This window comes from Rhinolophus hipposideros (genome assembly GCF_964194185.1).
Source record: "Rhinolophus hipposideros genome assembly, chromosome: 5".
Classification (NCBI taxonomy): domain Eukaryota; kingdom Metazoa; phylum Chordata; class Mammalia; order Chiroptera; family Rhinolophidae; genus Rhinolophus; species Rhinolophus hipposideros.
Genome location: NC_138051.1, coordinates 93,955,670 through 93,975,139, shown reverse-complemented (window position 1 = coordinate 93,975,139; position 19,470 = coordinate 93,955,670). Strand labels below are relative to the sequence as shown.

The following is a 19,470-nucleotide window of genomic DNA, read 5'->3' as shown; positions in this document are numbered from 1 at the left end:
TTTAGGACACGTGGATAAAGAGTCCAGTAGGTGGGTGGATATAGGTGACATACGTGAGGGTAGCTTAGAGAGAAAACTCAACTTTAGTCAGACAGATACAAATCTATGAAACAAAAATCGCCAGTTCAATAAATGGAAATGGAGAGAAAGTCATAATGTCCCCCATTTAGCAAAAATATTCCTCATATAGTGTCTTTTCATTTTAATCAGAATCTGGTATAATAAATTGCTATTCCTTTGACATGAATTCGGTTTCGCCAAACAGGTTGTTGGGAATGTGGCCATCACATTAGAATGGGCGTGACATAGGCAAGTGACCTCATCACACTCGATCCGCTAGGAGGTACAGATACTCATCCTATGTTACAGAGCAGAAAAAGAAAACTGAAGTTCAGAGATGTTAAAAACTCACCCATTGTGAACGTCAGAGCTGGGGGCAAGCCCACTCCTCTCCTATTCCAAAACGACTAGTTTCCAACTGCCATTCAGTCATTTAGTCTAAAATCGTACTGGTGCCAAAATCTCGCTGGATGAGACCTTGGAGGGGGGAGTAGGTAGGTGGGGCTACAGCCATGAGCTTGTCAGCAAGCCCCGCTCAGGGCCCTTGGAGGACCACAGTTCTAGTGCAGACTCCTGCTCCGGTGTCCCCCTTTTGAGGGACATCAACAAGTCAGTAAACGCCTGTGGCTAAGGATGTGTGCCACAGGCATTTACTAGTAAATTGTGTAGGTTTGATCATGGTGAGAAAATGATCAGATTTACACAAAAGGGACAAAGAATGTTTGGAAGGATCTCTGAGGGGTAAGATACCACTTTCTGGCACTTTGCAATCTGGTTTCACTATCTCACTTCTTTAAAAATAAACCGGGGCCGGCCAGGTGGCTCAGGCGGTTGGAGCTCCACGCTCCTAACTCCGAAGGCTGCCAGTTCGATTCCCACATGGGCCAGTGGGCTCTCAACCACAAGGTTGCCAGTTCAATTCCTCGACTCCCCCAAGGGATGGTGGGCTCCGCCCCCTGCAACTAAGATTGAACACGGCACCTTGAGCTGAGCTGCTGCTGAGCTCCCAGATGGCTCAGTTGGTTGGAGTGCGTCCTCTCAACCACAAGGTTGCTGGTTCGACTTCCACAAGGGATGGTGGGCTGCACCCTCCACAACTAAGACTGAAAGGACAACAACTTGATTTGGAAAAAAGTCCTGGAAGTATACACTGTTCCCCAATAAAGTCCTGTTCCCCTTCCCCACTAAAATCTAAAAAAATTAAAAAAATAATAAAATAATAAAAGCAAACCTACGAAGCAGAAAGAGCAAACAACACAGGATCTCAGATTTGGGTTTTGAAACCTGACCTTGAATTTCAGGCACACCGGACTAGCTGTATGACCTGAGATAAATTACGTGACCTCTCTGAGGCCTGTTTCCTCATTTGTAAAACAAGGGCAACACTATCTACACGAGGGGATTACTGTGAGAATCAAATGAGGTTATATGAGAGAACTGGCTCTGTTAACTGTCCCGCTTGTCCCCATTCAATTGCTAAGGGTGTGGAGTGTTGCAAGGTCTCTGATTCACAGGCTGGACCCTCAGCGTACCTCTCCTGAATGGTTCTTTTCTCTCTTGCAGACTTACATCGTTCCAAAATGGCATCTTCCTTCTATCGAGTTTTCTTAGTTGTTAGCCTCTGTGTACCAATCTATAGTGTGTCCCCATCCTGTCCGCCCAGCAGAAGATCCCCCCGACCTTCCTCCACAAAGAGCACCCCCATCTCCCAGGTGTCTTCCAGCAACACCGACTTTGCCTTCCGCCTCTACCGAAGGCTGGCTTTGAAGACCCCGAGTCAGAATATCTTCTTCTCCCCCGTGAGTGTCTCTACTTCCCTGGCCATGCTCTCCCTTGGGGCTCGCTCAGCCACCAAGACCCAGATCTTCCAGAGCATGGGGTTCAACCTCACACGCACGCCAGAGTCCGCCATTCACCAGGGCTTCCAGCATCTGGTCCGCTCACTCAGTGTGCCCAGCAAACACCTGGACTTGAAGATGGGGAGTGCCCTCTTTATCAAGAAGGAGCTACAGGTGCAGAGAAATTTCTTGGACAATGTCAAGAAGCTGTACGACTCGAGAGTCTTTTCTACAGATTTCTCCAACATGCCCACTGCCCGGCAGAGGATCAACAGCTATGTGGAGAAGGAGACCAAAGGGAAGATTGCAGACTTAATCCAAGACCTTGAACCTCTGACAACCATGGTCTTGGTGAACCACGTTTTCTTTAAAGGTAAGGCCCTGAGGGGTTGATATTGATGGTAAAGTTCTCTTCCTTTTTTACCCCCAGTCAAATAAGGAAGAAACCCTAGGCAGCAGGGAAGAGCAGCGGGAAGGCCTACATTCTAACTAGCTGCACCCCTAGCTGGCTGCGTGACCTTGGCTATCTCATGTTCCTTCTCTTAGCTTCAGTGTGTCAATTACAACAGGGGCTCCTTCAGCTCTGGCTTTGTATAGCCTGATTTTGTGTCCTGAGGGGCTAATGTTGGGCTCAGTGAGCAGCTCATATGAAAAGCCTTCTGGAAAGTAGCTTGGGAGAAAGGACGTTATCTCTTTCCACCCGTAGCTGCCCCAATGCCCCCTGAAAGTTTCGAGGAGGAACACAGAGCTCTCTGACACCCCAGTGTAAGAAGCAATTTCATTTATAACCCTCACAAAGCGATAGCCCTCCTCCCCCAATCTATTACCCCCCTGACATTGTATGTAGCTGTTACATTCCTTACGCTGACTCTATTCCTTACGCTGTACTCCACATCCTGTGACTATATATACCTGAAACTAATTAAAAAAAAATTAACTCCAATAAATTTGTACATTTTGGCAAGAGTTTTAAAAAAAAGCAATTTCAAAGGTGAGAACATCTTCATAGGTGTGGAAGTCCAGACAGGCCAGTATAACTGTCATTCACATCCCCTGGACATCCTTCTAGAGCTTCACAGTTTACAAAGACATTTTCAGTAGAACGAGCTTCAGTCTTAAAGCTGGACAGCCCTGGGTTTGAACTCCACCGCTCTCCCTTGCTTACTCCAGGAGGTGTTGCTTTAAAAGACTTGTCATGTATTAAGTGCCTGATGCATAAACCAGCCTTTCTGCTAACTGGATGGATGGGTGGTGGGTGGGTGGGTGGATGGATGGGTGGATGGATGGATGGATGGATGGATGGGTGGTGGGTGGATGGATGGATGGATGGATGGATGGATGGATGGATGGATGGGTGGATGGGTGGATGGATGGATGGATGGGTGGTGGGTGGATGGATGGATGGATGGATGGGTGGATGGATGGGTGGATGGATGGATGGATGGATGGGTGGATGGATGGATGGGTGGTGGGTGGATGGATGGATGGATGGATGGATGATGGGTGGTGGGTGGATGGATGGATGCATGGATACATGGATGAATGGATGGATGGATGAGAAAGACAGCTTCCTAAGGCTGTGTTTGTGGCTGAAGTGCCTGGACTCTCCAGGCAGACTTATCATGGATGCTATTGCATCATTCCCTCCCTCCCTTTCCTCTCTCTCCTTCCCTTCCTTTCTCCCTCCTTTCATGCATCCATCCACCCACTTATCTATCCATCTATCCCTGTATCCACCTACTCACCCATCTTTCCACCCATTTATCCATCTATTATGCAAGGTGGGAGGAGAAGGAAAAATAACTAATATGCTTTGAGCCACTACTAAGTTTCCTGCACTTAGTATATGTTGTTCCATTTGACTTAATTTTATTTTTTTATTGAAATATAATTCACAAACCATAAAATTCACCATTTTAAAGCACATGCTTCAATGGGGTTTGGTTTTTAGTGTATCCACGAGGTTGTGCAAATACCTCTACTATGTCATTCCAAACCATTTTTATCATCTCAAAAAGAAACCTCCCATCCATTAGTAGTCACTCCTCTTTCCTGCTCTTTCCCCAGCAACGAATAACCTACTTTCTGTCTCTATAGATTTGCCTATTCTGGAGATTTCATATAACATGTGCAGGTGTTTCTGTGAATATAGTTTTTGAATTCCTTATACCAAGGAGCATGATTGCAGGATTGTGTGGTAAGAGTATGTTTGGTTTTTAAAGAAACCACCAACCATCTTCCAAAGTGTCTGTACCATTCCACATTCCCACCAGCAATGTGTGAGAGTTCCTGTTGCTTCATATCCTTGTCAGCATTTGGTATTGTCACCATTCCAAATAGTGGCCATTTGAATACATGCATAGTGATAGCTCATTGTTGGTTTAATTTGCATTTCCGTGATGACATATGATGTAGGAAACCTTTTCATATGTTTATTTGCTATCTCAGTATCTTCTCTCAAGGTCTTTGGCTCATTTTTTAATCCAGTTGTTTATTTTATGTTGTTAAGTTTTAAGAGTTCTTTGTATATTTTGGGTAACAGTTCTTTATCAGATATATGTTTTTGAAAATATTTTCTTCCTGTCTGTGGCTTGTATTCTCAGTCTCTTGACATTGTCTTTCCAGAGCAGAAGTTTTGAATTTTCATGAAGTCCACTTATCAATGATTTCTTTTATGTATTGTGCCTTTGGTGTTATACCTAAAAAGTTATTGGCATGCCCTAGGTCATTTAGGTTTTCTCCTATTTTATCTTCTAAGTATTTTATAGTTTTGTGTTTTACATTTAGGCTGTGATCCCTTTTTAGTTAATTTTTGCAAAAGGTGTAAGACCTGCATGTAGGTTCATTATTTTGCTTATGGTGTCATTTATTCCAGCACCATTTTTGAAAAGACTGTCTTTGCTCCATTGTGTTGTCTTTTGCTCCTTTGTCAAAGTTCAGTTGACTATGTTCATGTGGGTCTATTTCTAGACTCTGTTCTGTTCTATTGATCCATTTGTCTATTCTTTCACCAATACCACACTGTCTTATTATTATAGGTTTATAGGAAATCTTGAAGTTGGTTAGAGTCAGTCCTCCAACTTTGTTCTTCTCCTTTAATAGTGTGCTGCCTATTCTCGGTTTTTTGCATCTTGATGTGAACGTTAGAATCAGTTTGTTGATATGTACAATATAACTTGCTAGGATTTCTATCGGGACTCCATTAAATCTATAAATCAAGTTGGGAAGAATTAACAGGTGTCTATACCTTGTCAGATTTGATTTCCTAAGATTTTGCTGAGGATTTTGCATCAATGTTCATGAGAGATATTGATCTGTAGTTTTCTTTTCTTATAATGTCTTTGTCTAATTTGGTGTTAGGGTAATGCAGGTTTCACTGACTGAGTTAGGCAGTATTCTCTCTGCTTCTTTCCTCTAAAAGAGATTGTAGAAAATTGGTATCATTCCTTCCTTAAATATTTGGTAGAACTCACCAGTGAATCCATCTGGACCTGGTGCTTTGTGTTTTGGAAAGTTATTAATTATTGCCATTCTCTTTAATAGGTATTTACATTGTCTATTTACATAGGTCTATTTACATTGTCTACTACTTCTTACGTGAGTTTTAGCAAATTGTATATTTGAAGGAATTGAACCATTTCATCTAGGTTATCAAAGTTTTGTGGGCATAGAGTTCTCCGTAGTATTCCTTTATTTTCCATTTAATGTTTAGAATCTGTAGTAGTGTTACTTCTTTCATTTCTGATATTAGTAGATTGTTTTTTCCTCTGTGTATTGGCCATACTTTGTTACTTTTCATATGTCGTATTTTGTGTGTGTGTAAAAGCTGGATTTTTAAAGTAATGTAATGTGGCAACTCTGAAAGTCAGATTCTTCCCCCCTCTCCCAAGGGTGGTTGTTGTTTCTTGTCGCAGTAGTTATTTGCTTAATGATTTTTTTGAACTAATTTTTAAAAGTCTGTACTTCGTCGTGTGTGGCCACTGAAGTCTCCTCTCGGTTAGTTAAACAATCAGCTATGATTGGGCACAGATTTGTTAAATATCTGGAATAAATAAATAAATATCCCAGTCTTGGCAGAGGGTTTTTGTGTGCATTATGGGGCATCCCATCAACGTGCAGCAAGGCAGATTTAACTCTGATTCAGCTTCCACTTTCTGTTTGTGCAGACCCTCAAGGTCAGCCAGAGGTAAGAACTTACAGCCTTTTCATTTTTTTTCAAATATGCATACAGCTTTACACATGCATACAGTCTCTAAATGCCTGGAAAGGGTATACCTTCCAAAGTCTCTATGGACGTCTTTTTCCTCAGCTTTCTTTTTAAACATTTAAACGTTGGTTAGTCTATTGTTTGTGCCATCTGTTATCCTCATCCAGGTAACCATGAAGCGAAAACACTCGCCTGTCATTGTTTCTAACAAACACTCCCTGATCTGGGGAGGAGAAGGCTTTTAGCACTGAGTGAGCTCCAATCAACCTTGTAAGTGTGGTCTTTCAGGAAACTAACAGACAGGTCAAACAATTATAATTCTTTGGGAATGAGGCTTTGAAATTTCTCCAGCTCTATTCACCTCCCTCTGTATTGGAAATACAATCTGCTATTTTTCAAGGCTACTGCTGAGCTAGAGAGTGAAGGATGAAACTAGTACAGGTTAAAATGTCACAACGTTGACTGTTCTCATCAAGATTGAGCCATTTTAAAAAAATAAACTTCCCAGGTTGCTGCAAGCCTTAAGTTAATTTCCAGAGTTCAGAAAAAGCTGACTATTTTTGCCAGTTTATTTTGTTGCCTTTATGAAAGGGTAAATTTACAGAGGCCTTTACTCTGTCATTTTTGCTGATGTACCCCCACCTTCATCACCAGCCTGTCCTGTTAAGCTTTTTGATTAGTCAATTGTTTTCCCTAACTATTATCCACTGTCTGAGGCAGCTGCAAAATTTATCACTGCCTGTAACTATTTTTGACTAATTTTCCCAGAGGAAATAGCTTTTTGTATTGGCTGAGCTCCAAGTCAGATCACATAGAGATAGCTTTGCAAGTTAAGTCTTTCAGGGAAGCACAAGACAGCTCAAATAATGACAAGTCTTTGGGAATGAGTCTTTGAAAGGGTTCCAGCCTCATTTATTTTCTTTAGTGGCTGTCAGGTTACCAGAATTTATTGCAAATTCATGCTATTATTTTTCAAGACTACTGAGGAGCTGGGGATGAGGAATGAAACTAAAGCATGTTAAAATACCACAAAGTTCAGTGTTCTTACCAAGATCTACCTGTTTTTCTTTAACAAATTGTTTCCCAGTTGCTGAAAGCATCTGGTTAATTTCCACTCACCATTGTTAATTTCCATTAACCCCTGTTGGCTGTTTTCTCATTGCTTTGATGGAGGAGAGCGTTGTCAGAGGCGCTTCCTTCACCATTTTTGCTGCTTCACCTCACTAATCGCGCTGGGACATAAAGACCTCTCTTCTCTTTTTGTGTCAGCCAAGTGGGAGAAGCCCTTTAACCCTCTGTATACGAGTAAACGATACCCATTCCTGGTGGACAAGAGGACCACTGTGAAGGTCCCAATGATGCACCAAACGGAGCAGTTTGCTTTTGGGGTGGATTCGAAGCTGAATTGCTCTGTGCTGCACATGAACTACAGCGGAGACACCGTGGCCTTCTTTGTCCTCCCTGAGCAGGGCAAGATGAGGCAGCTGGAACAGGCCCTGTCATCCAGGACACTGAGGAAGTGGAGCCACTCACTCAAGAAGAGGTGGGCATCCGTGTCAATTTACAGGGGTCTGAGGCAGGTGACAGTGTGCCTCTAAGCGCAGGGGAAAGACCGTGATAGAAGCTGTTGAATCATCACTCCTGAAAGGGGAACAGTGAGCTTGGTTCTCACTTGTACTTCACAGTCACCTGACTGATGAGGAATGTTAGTTACTACTCCCATCCACAGATAAAGGCCATGTAGCTAATGTGTCCCTATTATGTCACGGTAGCTATTTGGTGCTAGCAGAGCTCACTCTATCAGCCAATCCAATACTTAATTCCATGGCACGATTCCATAAAATTAAACAAGAACAACAACAAAAAAACATTGGTGCTCACCTACAAAATGTGGATCGGATAATAATATTACTGAATTCATAGGTTGCTGAAAAGATAAAATAAGTTACTATTTATGAAGTGCTTAGAAGAATGCCAGGGAGATAGTAAGGGTTCAATAAATGTTAGCTATACCTAATATTATTATTAGTTCTGTAATTATGTAATTATGAACAGTATCAAAAGGAAGTTAACCATAAGATAGAAAGAAGTGTCCAAGTCTTATGTATAGTCTCTTAGCAATATTTTCTTGGCATTGTGACCATCATACTTAGGTGCTCATAGTTTAGCAGGAGCGAAAAGGCAAGATCAGGGGTAACTTAACTCAAGAAAGACAGAGATCAGTGCCCAGGAGAGGACAGGCGAAGAGGGCTGACGAGCGTCTAAGCAAAGAGAGATCACTTGCAGCTGGGATTGAGGAAAGGCTTCAAGGAGGTGGCACATTTGAGCCAAAGTAGGACTAGAACATGAAAGTATGGATAGGACATAGAGGCTTGGGAAGGGCATTTGGGGTAAAGGAAACAACACAAGGGAAGATGCAAAGTTGGGGGATCAAAGGACACTGGAGAATGTCTCAGAGGTTTCTTTTTCTTCTCAGACTACAACCAGGGCTGGATAGCAGGAGAGGAGCCAGCACAGAGGCTAGTGGTGGGGTGTCTGTAAAGAGGCAGCGCAGAGAGAACACGGAGATGGCCAAGCCAGCGCAGGAGATAGTAACAGGCAAGAGAGCTGTCCGTTGTGCTAGAGGTCACAAGAAGTGCATCAATGAGGATTGAAGTGTCCATCCCATACTTTTGTGCTTTCATTTCTGTGATTTACTAAGCACGTGACCTTGGGGAAAGCACTAAAATTAAGATTTACTATCATTTGAAATAGAGATAATGTTCATGAATGTACCTGAGACAATGCCTTGCACATAATAAATGCTTGATAATTGCAGGCTGTTCACTCTTGGCTCAGGGAAGCCATTGCAGAGGAAGAAAACATTGTACCAAACTCTAGGGCTATGCTGTCCAACATTGTAGCTACTGGCTACATGTGGTTGTTTAAATTTAAATTCATTGAAATTATATAAAATTAAAAATTTAGTTCCTCATTGGCACCAACCATGTACAAACTGCTCAATAATCACATGTGGCTAGAGGCTACCATGTTGAACAGCACAGATATAGAATAATTCCAACTTTGCAGAAAATTTTATTGGACTTTGCTGGCCTTAGGGATTAGCAGGGTTTGTCTCTGAAAGGGTTGGTGGGGGACACTGTGGTCCAAGGGTAGTAGACGCACTTCCATTATTGCCCAGTTCCTCCCATTGGTCTCTGCCACAGGCTCCCTTGCTGGGCCCCCTTCTCTGCTCTGTCCCCTACTTCATGAGCGGGCCCATTTTTCATCTCATATGTCTTCAGGGCTGGACTTGCTCATCCAGTGGACTTACTTCCCGAGCAACCTGGGTCGGTTGTCTGGGATGTGTTGACCCCTTTCGCAGCAACCAGCACTCCCTGGCAGAAGAAGAGTCTTCTGAAATGCCACCTAGAAGCAGAGATGGGGACCCAGGGCTTGACTCTCACCTCTTCCTTTCCCCTTCTCCACAGGTGGATAGAGGTATTCATTCCAAAAATTTCCATTTCCACCTCCTATGACCTGGAAACCGTCCTCCCGAAGATGGGCATCCAGGATGCCTTTGACCAAAATGCTGATTTTTCTGGAATCACAAAGAAAGGCTTCCTGCAGGTTTCCAAAGTGAGTTGCATGAAAGCCTGCATTGGAAGATCCTCTAGAGGCTGACGGATCGAGCGCTCTCATCTCAGTGATAAGGAAATAGAGCCTTAGGAGGCACAGTGACTTGTCTGTGACAGCAGTAGAGCGAAATCTCACGGCTTTATGGCCATCATACCTCTGCTACACGGCCACCCTTTATCCCTTTTCAAACAAGTATTCCTAAGGTTCAACTACAGTTCTTTGAGAATCAGACATCTCCTTGGCAGGCAGCACCTGCTGCAGACGGACTGGTGCCCCCCTGGCCTTCACCCTCACCTCCCTGGAGCCTACGTCCTCACACTGACGTCATAATGTGGCTGCCCATGGGTCATTCGTACCCTGCAGATGTGTTGAGCTTGGCCTGCAGTGTTTAAAAAAAAAAGAAAAGAAAAAGAAAGAAAGGAAAAGAGAGAGCTGACTTCTAAAATAGAGGGTATTGGACCTAACAATCTAGCCTTCTGATTCTCTTGAAACAAATCATCGAGTCCAACTCCTGCATGGCAACAGTGAGTCTAAACCTCTACACTGTGGCCATTGGCTGGAGCTGAGCTGTAAGCTGCCCTTCAGGTTCCCCATTGGCCCCATGCTCTTATGAGAGGTCTTCTCAGCTCATTGGGGTTACATGTCTAGCCCCTGTCTGCATATGGGTTTCTGATCCCTGACCCAAAATTTATTTTGATCATAACAGATTATAAGTGTCAGAAGTGGTTCTGGGCCACTGAAGGGCACCTTTGTCATTGGTGTCCAGGGAAGGAGTGCAGAGATCCCACTGGAATATGATGAGCATAATGGACCTTTTCCCACTATGTGCTTATGTTCACATATAAAATAATGGCTATAATTGTTCACAGGCCCCCTGAAACTTAGCAGTACACGAACCCCAGGTTAAGAGTCTCTTCTCGGGCTGGCCTGGTGGCTCAGGTGATTGGAGCACCAGGCTCCTACGGCAGAGTTCGCAGATTCAATTCCCACATGGGCAAGTGAGCTGCGCCCTCTACAGCTAAGATTGTGAACAACGGCTCTCCCTGGAGCTGGGCTGCCTTGTGCAGATGGAGGTTGGTGTGGGCTGCCATGTGCTGCCGTGGGCCACTGTGTGCTGCCATGAGTGGCTAGCAGCCAACGTGAATGGCTGGCGGCCATATGAGTGGCTGGCAGCCAGTGAGAGCTGCTGTGAGCGGCCGACCGATGACTAGCGACCGACTGCCAGGGGGAGCACAAGGCTCATAATACCAGCATGGGCCAGGGAGCTGTGTCCTACACAACTAGACTGAGAAACAACAGCTTGAACCAGAGTGGGAGGGCAGGGGAGGCAGAAGAAAGCGGGGGAAGAAAAGCATCTCTTCTCTAGAACAAGAAGGGATCCAATATTTAGTAATACATAACCTATGTTTCCCATGTAACCATTGCAGCAATTCCTATGGCATACCTACTTCGTATGATTTCTTTCAATTCCCCAAATAATCTTGTGGCACACATGCAGTTATCATCACCCTTTTATAGATTAGGAAAGTGAAGCACACGGCACCTAAATAACGTGGCAGAACTGGGACTCAAACCTAGGTCTTTCTGGTCTGTGTTTGCAGTTATTCAACTCCATGCTTAAGGACCAATTGACCAGTAGCAACAACAGCTGCCACTGATTAAGCACATCTCATGCCAAGCATTTGGCATAGACTGTAATTTTGAAGCCTCTTGGGGGGTGCGTCCCCATTCCCAGGCAAAACACCAATTTTTTAAAACATCAGTTTTTTAAAAAGTGTCTCTGTGGGGCTCTGATGTTTGTTTCCCCCCTGGCAGGTTGCCCACAAGGCTGTGCTGGATGTCAGTGAAGAGGGGACCGAGGCTGCAGCCGCTACCGCTACCAAGCTCACGATCCGGTCAAAGGATGTCTTCCCTCACTTCACCATCTGCTTTAATAGGTCCTTCTTGATGCTAATTTTCAACAAAGCCACAGAGACCGTGTTCTTTTTAGGGAAAGTTGAAAATCCCACTAAATTCTAGTTGTGAAAAGGCCTGTTGACTGATGACATCTTGACAATGCACAGGAAATAACAAACCACATTGCCTGATGCTCCCGGAGTGACATTAGGACGTGTTCCCTCCTGTTCTGAGGGTCCCCCTGACCCCAGCAGAGCTGTAGTCTCCATCCAGATGCCACTGTTGAGTCTTAATCATCAAAAGTCAGCAGAGATGTGGGTTACAAACCAAAGCCCATGAACCTCAGTCAATACCTTTTTCCACAAATCTCCCAGGTAACTAGCTTCATGGAGTGTTTCTGGGTTGACGTATCTCCATTCCTTAAAGCCCTTAACATATGGGCCAATCACCTTTATTGAAGAATTACAGTCATAAATTCAATAAACCTAAAATGTGGATTTGGCCAGTAACAGTGCTCCCACATGCATCCAGCATCGTAATTTGAAAATAGTTTATTGGCTAACTCACAGTGACCAGGTTGTCACTATGTGACATTTCAGTGGCTGCATGAATTCATCCATGCATTCAACAAAGCATTTTGAGTACCTAATATATGCTAGGAATAAATCAGACAGACAATGTTCCTGGCTTATCGGACCAACATGGGGGTGACAGACCATCACCATAACAATAAAACCAAACCTATCAATAAATGTGATTATTATTGCTTCCTGGTCTTTTGGCTAAGATCAAGTATAAAGAAACGTGATTATTACAGGTTATGGTAAAGGCTGTTAAGGCATTGACTAGGTGATTGGAAAGGGGGTAATGGGGTGGTGAGAAGGTGTTTCTGTGAGCACAAAGGCTGAGTCAGGAACAAGCAGTCACATTGGAGAGACAGAAAGAGGCCCTTGTGTCCACAATGGTAGAACCAAGGTCAGAGAGATATAAGGTCAGATCATGTAGGATGTTGTTGGCCAAGGAAAGGAGTCTGGGTTTGGTGGGAGGTGCCATTAAACCAGCTGAGTTTCTCAAACAGAAAGGTGAAACATTAGTGTACAGGTGGTAAAGACCTATCTGTGTATATGCATTGGTTTTCCACCCAGACTTTGTCAAGGCTGAATGCTTTCCTGGCTCTGGCACTGTCACATACACACACACAGCCCTCTGGGTGGTCAGCCTCCTCCCCACTGGTTTTGAGTGACAATGGCCTGGCTCTCTTACTCAGAGTCACACATGGTGCAGTGGGCCACAAGGGTACCAGGCAAGGCTACTCTACCATCCTTCCCCCACCCTCTGCCAAATGGACTGTTCTGGCTTCTCCCACTTCACCTTTCATTATCAAGGTATCTTCTGCAGCTTCTGGTGGAGTGGAGCTCCCACTTTCATCAGATCCAGGTACTCCTTTTTTGGGGGAAACTGGTACCCGACACCACCTCAGATGTGCTGGGGACCTTACATTGGCTTTTCTTCTTTTGCACAGAAAGAAAGAAAAGAGAAAGGAGTGCTGCTAGAGAGCTATAGAAGCTTCAAGGGAATCCCCACAGTGCCACCTCATTTCTGAATAGGCGAACAGAGACTCAAAGGATGAGAACAGTTACCCCAGGCCACAGGGATGTCCTAGGCAGAATGAAACCCAGGACCAAAGCTCAGATGTTGGGGCTCCAACGCTGAATCTTTGATTGTGCTACCTGTACCGAACTTCATTTTATGCATGATGATCTGCCCTCGGGCATGCCATAAAAATCAGTGTCTCGGGAGCTCCCATAAGACTGTCAGTGGATTTCTCAACAGACACTTCGCAGGCCAGAAGGGATTGGCAGGAAACATTCAAAGTGATGAAAAGTAAGGACCTACAACCAAGACTACTCTACCCAGCAAAGCTATCATTTAGAATCAAAGGACAGAGAAAAGGCTTCCCAGACAAGAAAAAGCTAAAGGAGTTCATCACCTCCAAGCCAGTATTACAATGAATGGTAAAGGGGTTTCTTTAAGAAGAAAAAGAAAGGTAAAAAATATGAATAATAAAATAGCAATAACTACACATCAACATTTTCAATATAAATGTGTTAAATAGTTCAATCATAGATATTGGGTGGCTGAATGGATTAAAAAACAAGACCTTTATATATGAAGTGAAGAGACTCACTTCAGATTGAAAGACACACAGACTGAAAGTGAAGGGATGGACAAAGATATTTCATGAAAATGGAAATGAAAAAAATAGCTGGGATAGCAATGCTTATACCAGACAAAATAGATTTTAAAACAAAGTCTATAACAAGAGACAAAGAAGGGCCCAGTAATCCCATTTCTGGGTATTTATCCAAAGAAATCCAAAATGCTACTTTGAAGGGACACAAGCATCCATCTGTTCATTGTAGCATTGTTTATAATGGCCAATACATGGAGGCAGCCTGGGTGTCTCTCAATGGATGAATGGATAAAGAAGAGGTGGTATGTACATATAGACAATAGAGTATTACTCAGCCATAAAAATGAATGAAATCTTGTCATCTGTGACAACATGGATAGACCTACAGGATTCTGTGCTGAATGGAATAAGTCAGACAGAGAAAGACAAATGCCATATGATTTCACTTATATGTGGAACCTAAAGCATAAAACAAACAAAACAGAACCAAACTCATAGATACAGAGAACATTTTGATAGTTGCCAGATGGGAGGGGGGCTGGGGTGTGGGTGGAAAAGGGGAAGGAATTAAGAAGTACACATTTGTTGTTACAAAGTAGTTATGGGATTGTAAAGTACATCATACAGAATATAGTCAATAATATTGTAATAAGTTGGCTGGTGTCAGATGGGTACTAAGTTTATCAGGGTCATCACTTCGTAAGTTATATAAATATCTCATCACTATTGATACACCTGAAACTTATGTAATATTGTATGTCAACTGTAATTGAAAAGTAAAAAATTAACAGAAAAAAATCAGTGTCTTTATTGATATGATCACATAATTTTTATCCTTCATTGTTGCCAGATGAGACGGGGGTGAAGGTTGGGTAAAAAAGGTGAAGGGTTATAGATGATGTAATACAGAATTGTACACCTGAAATTATGTAATTTCATTAACAATTGTCACCCCAATAAATAAATTTTTTTAAAAAAGGTGAAGGGGATTAAGACATACAAATTGCCAGTTATTAAATTATTAATCACAAGGATACAATGTACAGCATAGGGAATACAGTCAATAATATTGTAATAACTAAGTATGGTGCCAAATGAATACTAGACTTATTGTGGTGATCATTTTGTAAGGTATATAAGTGCCTAATTATTATGTTGTACACCTGAAATTATTGTATGCCAACTATAATTTTAAAATAAATGTATGTATGTATGTATGTATGTATGTATTACTAGAAAAAAATTACAGAGCAGACACCAGTCATCCTGTCCTTTAAGGAGCACCCTGGGTAAGACGGGCTCCGTGCCCAGAGAGTGTACCACAAAGGAAAATGATTCGAAGATAACACAAAGGAAATGGCGCTCACGAAGAATTCGAAGAATTCGCTAAAGCTACTTTTGTCATTCACGACTACTTGTTTCTTTTGGTAGCTTTTGGGAGTCCCCATTAGTCAGGGTTGGGTGACAGCTATCAGCTTTCTCCCCCACAGCCTCACTCCGTAGGGGCACATTACAATGAAAGCCAGCCTTCCAGCCCCCACTCAGACTTGCATTAGCAAGCAGGCACAAGATTGTCATAAAACACATTCTGTCAACTTGGGGAGATCACTTCTCTCCTGCATTCTGATGCCTCTTCTTTGCACTGGTTTTGGAATGTGCCCCAGGATGTGTTTTAATCGGGTCTGGTAAGATGGCAGGCACAGAGACAACCGCCTTGGAAAGAACTACATTACTTAACAGTTCCCTAGAGGAGAGCATGTCAAACCATGCAGGCACACACAAGGAAGCACCAGGAAGTAGGAGGAGTGAGGGCAAAGCGTGGGCGCGAACCTTTCTTACCATTGTGGGGGCAAGTAGTTACCTGGGCAAGTCCCCAATGGGGCAGGAAGCGACACGCAGATGTTGAGGCTTGTGGATGGAGGGTTTCTGCTATGATTTTCATGTGCCTGTGAAAACATAGAAATGGTGTAGATGTAAACAACTTTGGCTGTTAGTTTGACCCGTGATTTCAAGATGCCACATTGTCAATCACATAATATTGGGAATGATTATTATAGAATTGCATGCAGTGTCACTCAGGGCAGACTGAGTGACTATATTCTAAAGGCAGATGCAGCTAACTTCCTAGTCAGAGCCAGGTGATAAAACCTCCAAAGAGCATCTAAACAAACCAACAGGCAAAAACAGGGACAGCGTGCTTCCATAGCAGTAGGTGTTTTGATGCTCTTTGGCCATGTTTCAGGTAGTAGCTGCCTTAGGGAAGATGATGGAAGACCCAGCGTAACAAGCATAAGTGCTTCTTTTCTGGAATCTCCTCCCTCTGCTCTTCTCCCCACCCCATGACCCCCTCCCACTCACTGCCCCCCTCAACCACAAGGCCCTCCACTGCTCACTGCCCGTTCCCCTATTCAGATGAGGTGGATGGAGGAGGAAGTGAAGGGTAGGGGCTGAGGCAGTGATGGGATGAGGCAGTGGGGTAGGTGCCATTGTAGGATGGGGAAGAATGACAAGAGTATGGCAGGTTGCTCAGAAACCTGGATGTGACCAGGCTTCCCTCCCTCCTGAAGAATTTGGACTCCATCCTCTTGAAGCTTATGGGGAGCCAGGAAGGGAAAAAAATTTAAAAAGTGTGCCTCCCAGAGTTGTTTCTTCTTTCCCTAGCATGTGAAAAGTTATTGTAAAGAGCCAGGTAATTTATGCACAAGCCAGGAGTGAACTGAATTCCTCTTAGGTGAGAAAGGACTCTGGCCACAGACCAATTCTTTGTTTACTTGCACTGCAAATGTGTTCTTATAAAACACCCAGAAGGTTCTCAGCACTGTTCTGAGCCCAGGGGTAGGGTCTCCATTGGTGGGTGTAGCAGACCCCATCATGCCTGGCCCAAATGCCCTTGGCCTTCACCTCTCCGGCACACGCTGACTGAGTCTCACCGTGAGCCCTCAGGTCTCTCCACCTGGGGTTTTCTTGTGCCTCACATGAGACAGGCCAGAGTCACAGGCGCCTCCAGCCCCATCTCTTGGAGAATCAGCTTCAGTCTCCCAAGAGCCTTTATGTTTTGAAAATGCCTCTTGATTGGAACCACTGTGCCAACCAGAACAAGCTTTCATTTTGCTTGCCATGTAGGGTTAAATAATTTTACTTTTTAACATTGTTTTATTGGTTTTTATTATAAATAAGAAACATGCTTTTTGTGAGAAATTAGAAAAACACAGAAATCTACAAAGAAGAATATAAAAGTCACGGCAATTCCATCACCTAAAGGTTCATTCATAAAAAATATTCATTTAGTTCCAGGCTACATTCTAGATCTTGGGGGATACATAGTGAACAAGAGTCAATGACCCCCTTTATGGGGCTTTCAGTATAACAGGAAAGAAGATTTGGCTCTATTTTCTGAATTTCCTTCCAGTCTTTTTTCTGTACATGGACTATATTTATTTAAAGAATCAGTAAAGTACTGAATGGTGTGCTGTGGTGGTGGGGGGTTTGGCTGGGGAGGCAGACGTCTGTTCTGAGTGTGGCCCCACGTGACTAATGTAACTAGCAAGTTATTTAATGTCACAGAGCCTCAGTTTCCCATCTGTCAAGCAGGGATGACTGTGCCTCTGTCACATTCTTCTTTCTTTTCCTTTTTATTGATCAATAATGGATGTGCATCACTGTATAAGTTTCAGGTGTACAGCATGGACGTTTGAGGTACACATATTGTGCGATGGTGACCACAAGAGGGTTAGTTAACATCTCGCACCCTTATTGTGAGGGTCTTCCTCAAAGACCAATGCTGACCCTCCTGGGTCAGCAGCAACCGCATCACGACCCCCTGCCCTCATCACTGATATCAGACCCTCCTCAAACCCAGCTGGGCCCAGAATCACAATTCACCATTTATAGGACAGATTCTTTGGAAAAAAGGTCCCTTCCTGTTTGCTGTGCGTCGTCTTCACACCGGTTCCAGGAATTGACCTGACAAATATTGACCAGACTGCTGTGATCTTCAACCAGCATTTTCCTGTGGGTAGGAGGTGGTGCAGAGCTGAAGACCCAGGGCCCCAGCCCAGGCACCTTGCTGTAAGTACCAGAAACAAGGCAGAGGAGGCGGCTGCCTCTCTCTCTCTCTCTCTCTCTCTCTCTCTCTCTCTCTCTCTCTCTCTCTCTCTCTCTCTTTCTCTCTCTCTCCCTCCCTCCCTTGCTTTGACGGTGGGGATGGGAGAACGAAGCCCCCTAAAAGGAAAAATGTCATGATGTATTGCTTCTAAGGCTGGAACTAGGAACTTCATGAAAACGTGGTCTTCAGAAAAACTTTGAGAGGGAAACTCCCAGTATGCCTGGTTAGGCAAGAAAAAAAGAACAATGAAACCCGAAGCAAAATGACAACATTGTTATAGCAAATTTACTAGAGACTCTGTTATATGAAAAGGGTCATGCGTCAGAGCCCCGGTCTGGACTTGCAATCATGCTCCTGCCTCTTGACAGGTGTTCGTCTTGACCCAGAGTCTCAGTTTCCCCATATGTACCACAGGGATAATAATACCTGCGTCTCAATGTTCCAATAAGGATTCAGCTAAATGACACGAAACAAGGGCACTGCTGGCATTTGGGCAGGACCAGTCTTCATCGCATGGGACTGTTCTGGCATTTCCAGAGCTTTCTCTCTCCCACTAAACTCCAGTAGCACCCGCTTCTCCAAGCTCTGAGACGATCCAAAGTACCATCCCCCTCTTCCCATTCATTCCTCCCTCTGCATTTGAGAACATCTCTGGTTGGAAACCAGTGATACAATATATCTAATAACCTTACCACAAAATAAACAATAAATGGGAATATTATAATTAATTAAGGGAGTTCTTAAGTTTCTCTGGGATCTTTCTGGAAAAGGGAGAAAGACAGAAATTGGGTATAATGACAAGAGCCTCAGTAGAAAGGGGTGAAAATTAACACTGAATACTTTCCCTGTACCGGGTGCTTTATACATTGTGTGTCTTGTAATCCTTAAGTGGCCCCATCCCAAGAAGGTAGGCATTATGTTTTGCACGTTGCAAGTGGGGACACCCCCGAGGTTCAAGGGGGTTCCTCTGCACAGCATCACAGTGAGTTACTGCAGAGCCTTACTTCAAACCCAGGACCCTGCTTACAATCCAGTCCTCTTTGCGAAATAGACCCTTCTGCAAGTCTGGGAATTCTTGGGGTGCAACATGCTAGAAAATGGATAAAAAGAATAAACTAGAAATAGTTTTGCCATAGTTGTATTTCTTATTTTCCCCAGGAGCAGATCACTTTTTAAATTGTTCTACTTCTTCTTCCAAACCCCCCTCAAAAGAATTTTCAGCGTGAATGGAAACTGTACTAAGCGAGCTCACTGCAAGCTGTGGTGGGGGAAGGCACTGGCCTTGGGACTCGGCCTGTAGAACTTTGACCAGCAAACGAGTTACAACATAACTGATAATGAGGTTACATTCATCCCTCCTGACAACTGGCCTTTGGGGTTTGGCAGGGTATTTAGGGCACCAGGTACCATGAACCGTCTGCAAAAATATGATCTCTCCCACAAGACCACAGCGTGTGTACTCGATCCAGAAGCCACTAGTTTGGGCAATAGGTATTCAAGGTGCTAATTAAGACACAAACATTATCAGGACAAACAAAGATGGGATGGTCAT

At 43.7% G+C, this 19,470-nt stretch overlaps 1 protein-coding gene across 1 annotated transcript; it reads left to right on the top strand.

Moving 5' to 3' along the window:
• Positions 1-1,640: 1,640 nt before the first annotated feature.
• On the top strand, positions 1,641-11,742 carry SERPINA9 (serpin family A member 9; the record flags this gene model as incomplete). The annotated part of the gene is made up of 4 exons (XM_081048913.1): positions 1,641-2,271; positions 7,375-7,648; positions 9,576-9,723; positions 11,539-11,742. The coding sequence occupies 4 exons, from the start codon at positions 1,641-1,643 to the stop codon at positions 11,740-11,742; spliced, it is 1,257 nt and encodes a 418-aa protein (XP_080905039.1).
• Positions 11,743-19,470: the final 7,728 nt, after the last annotated feature.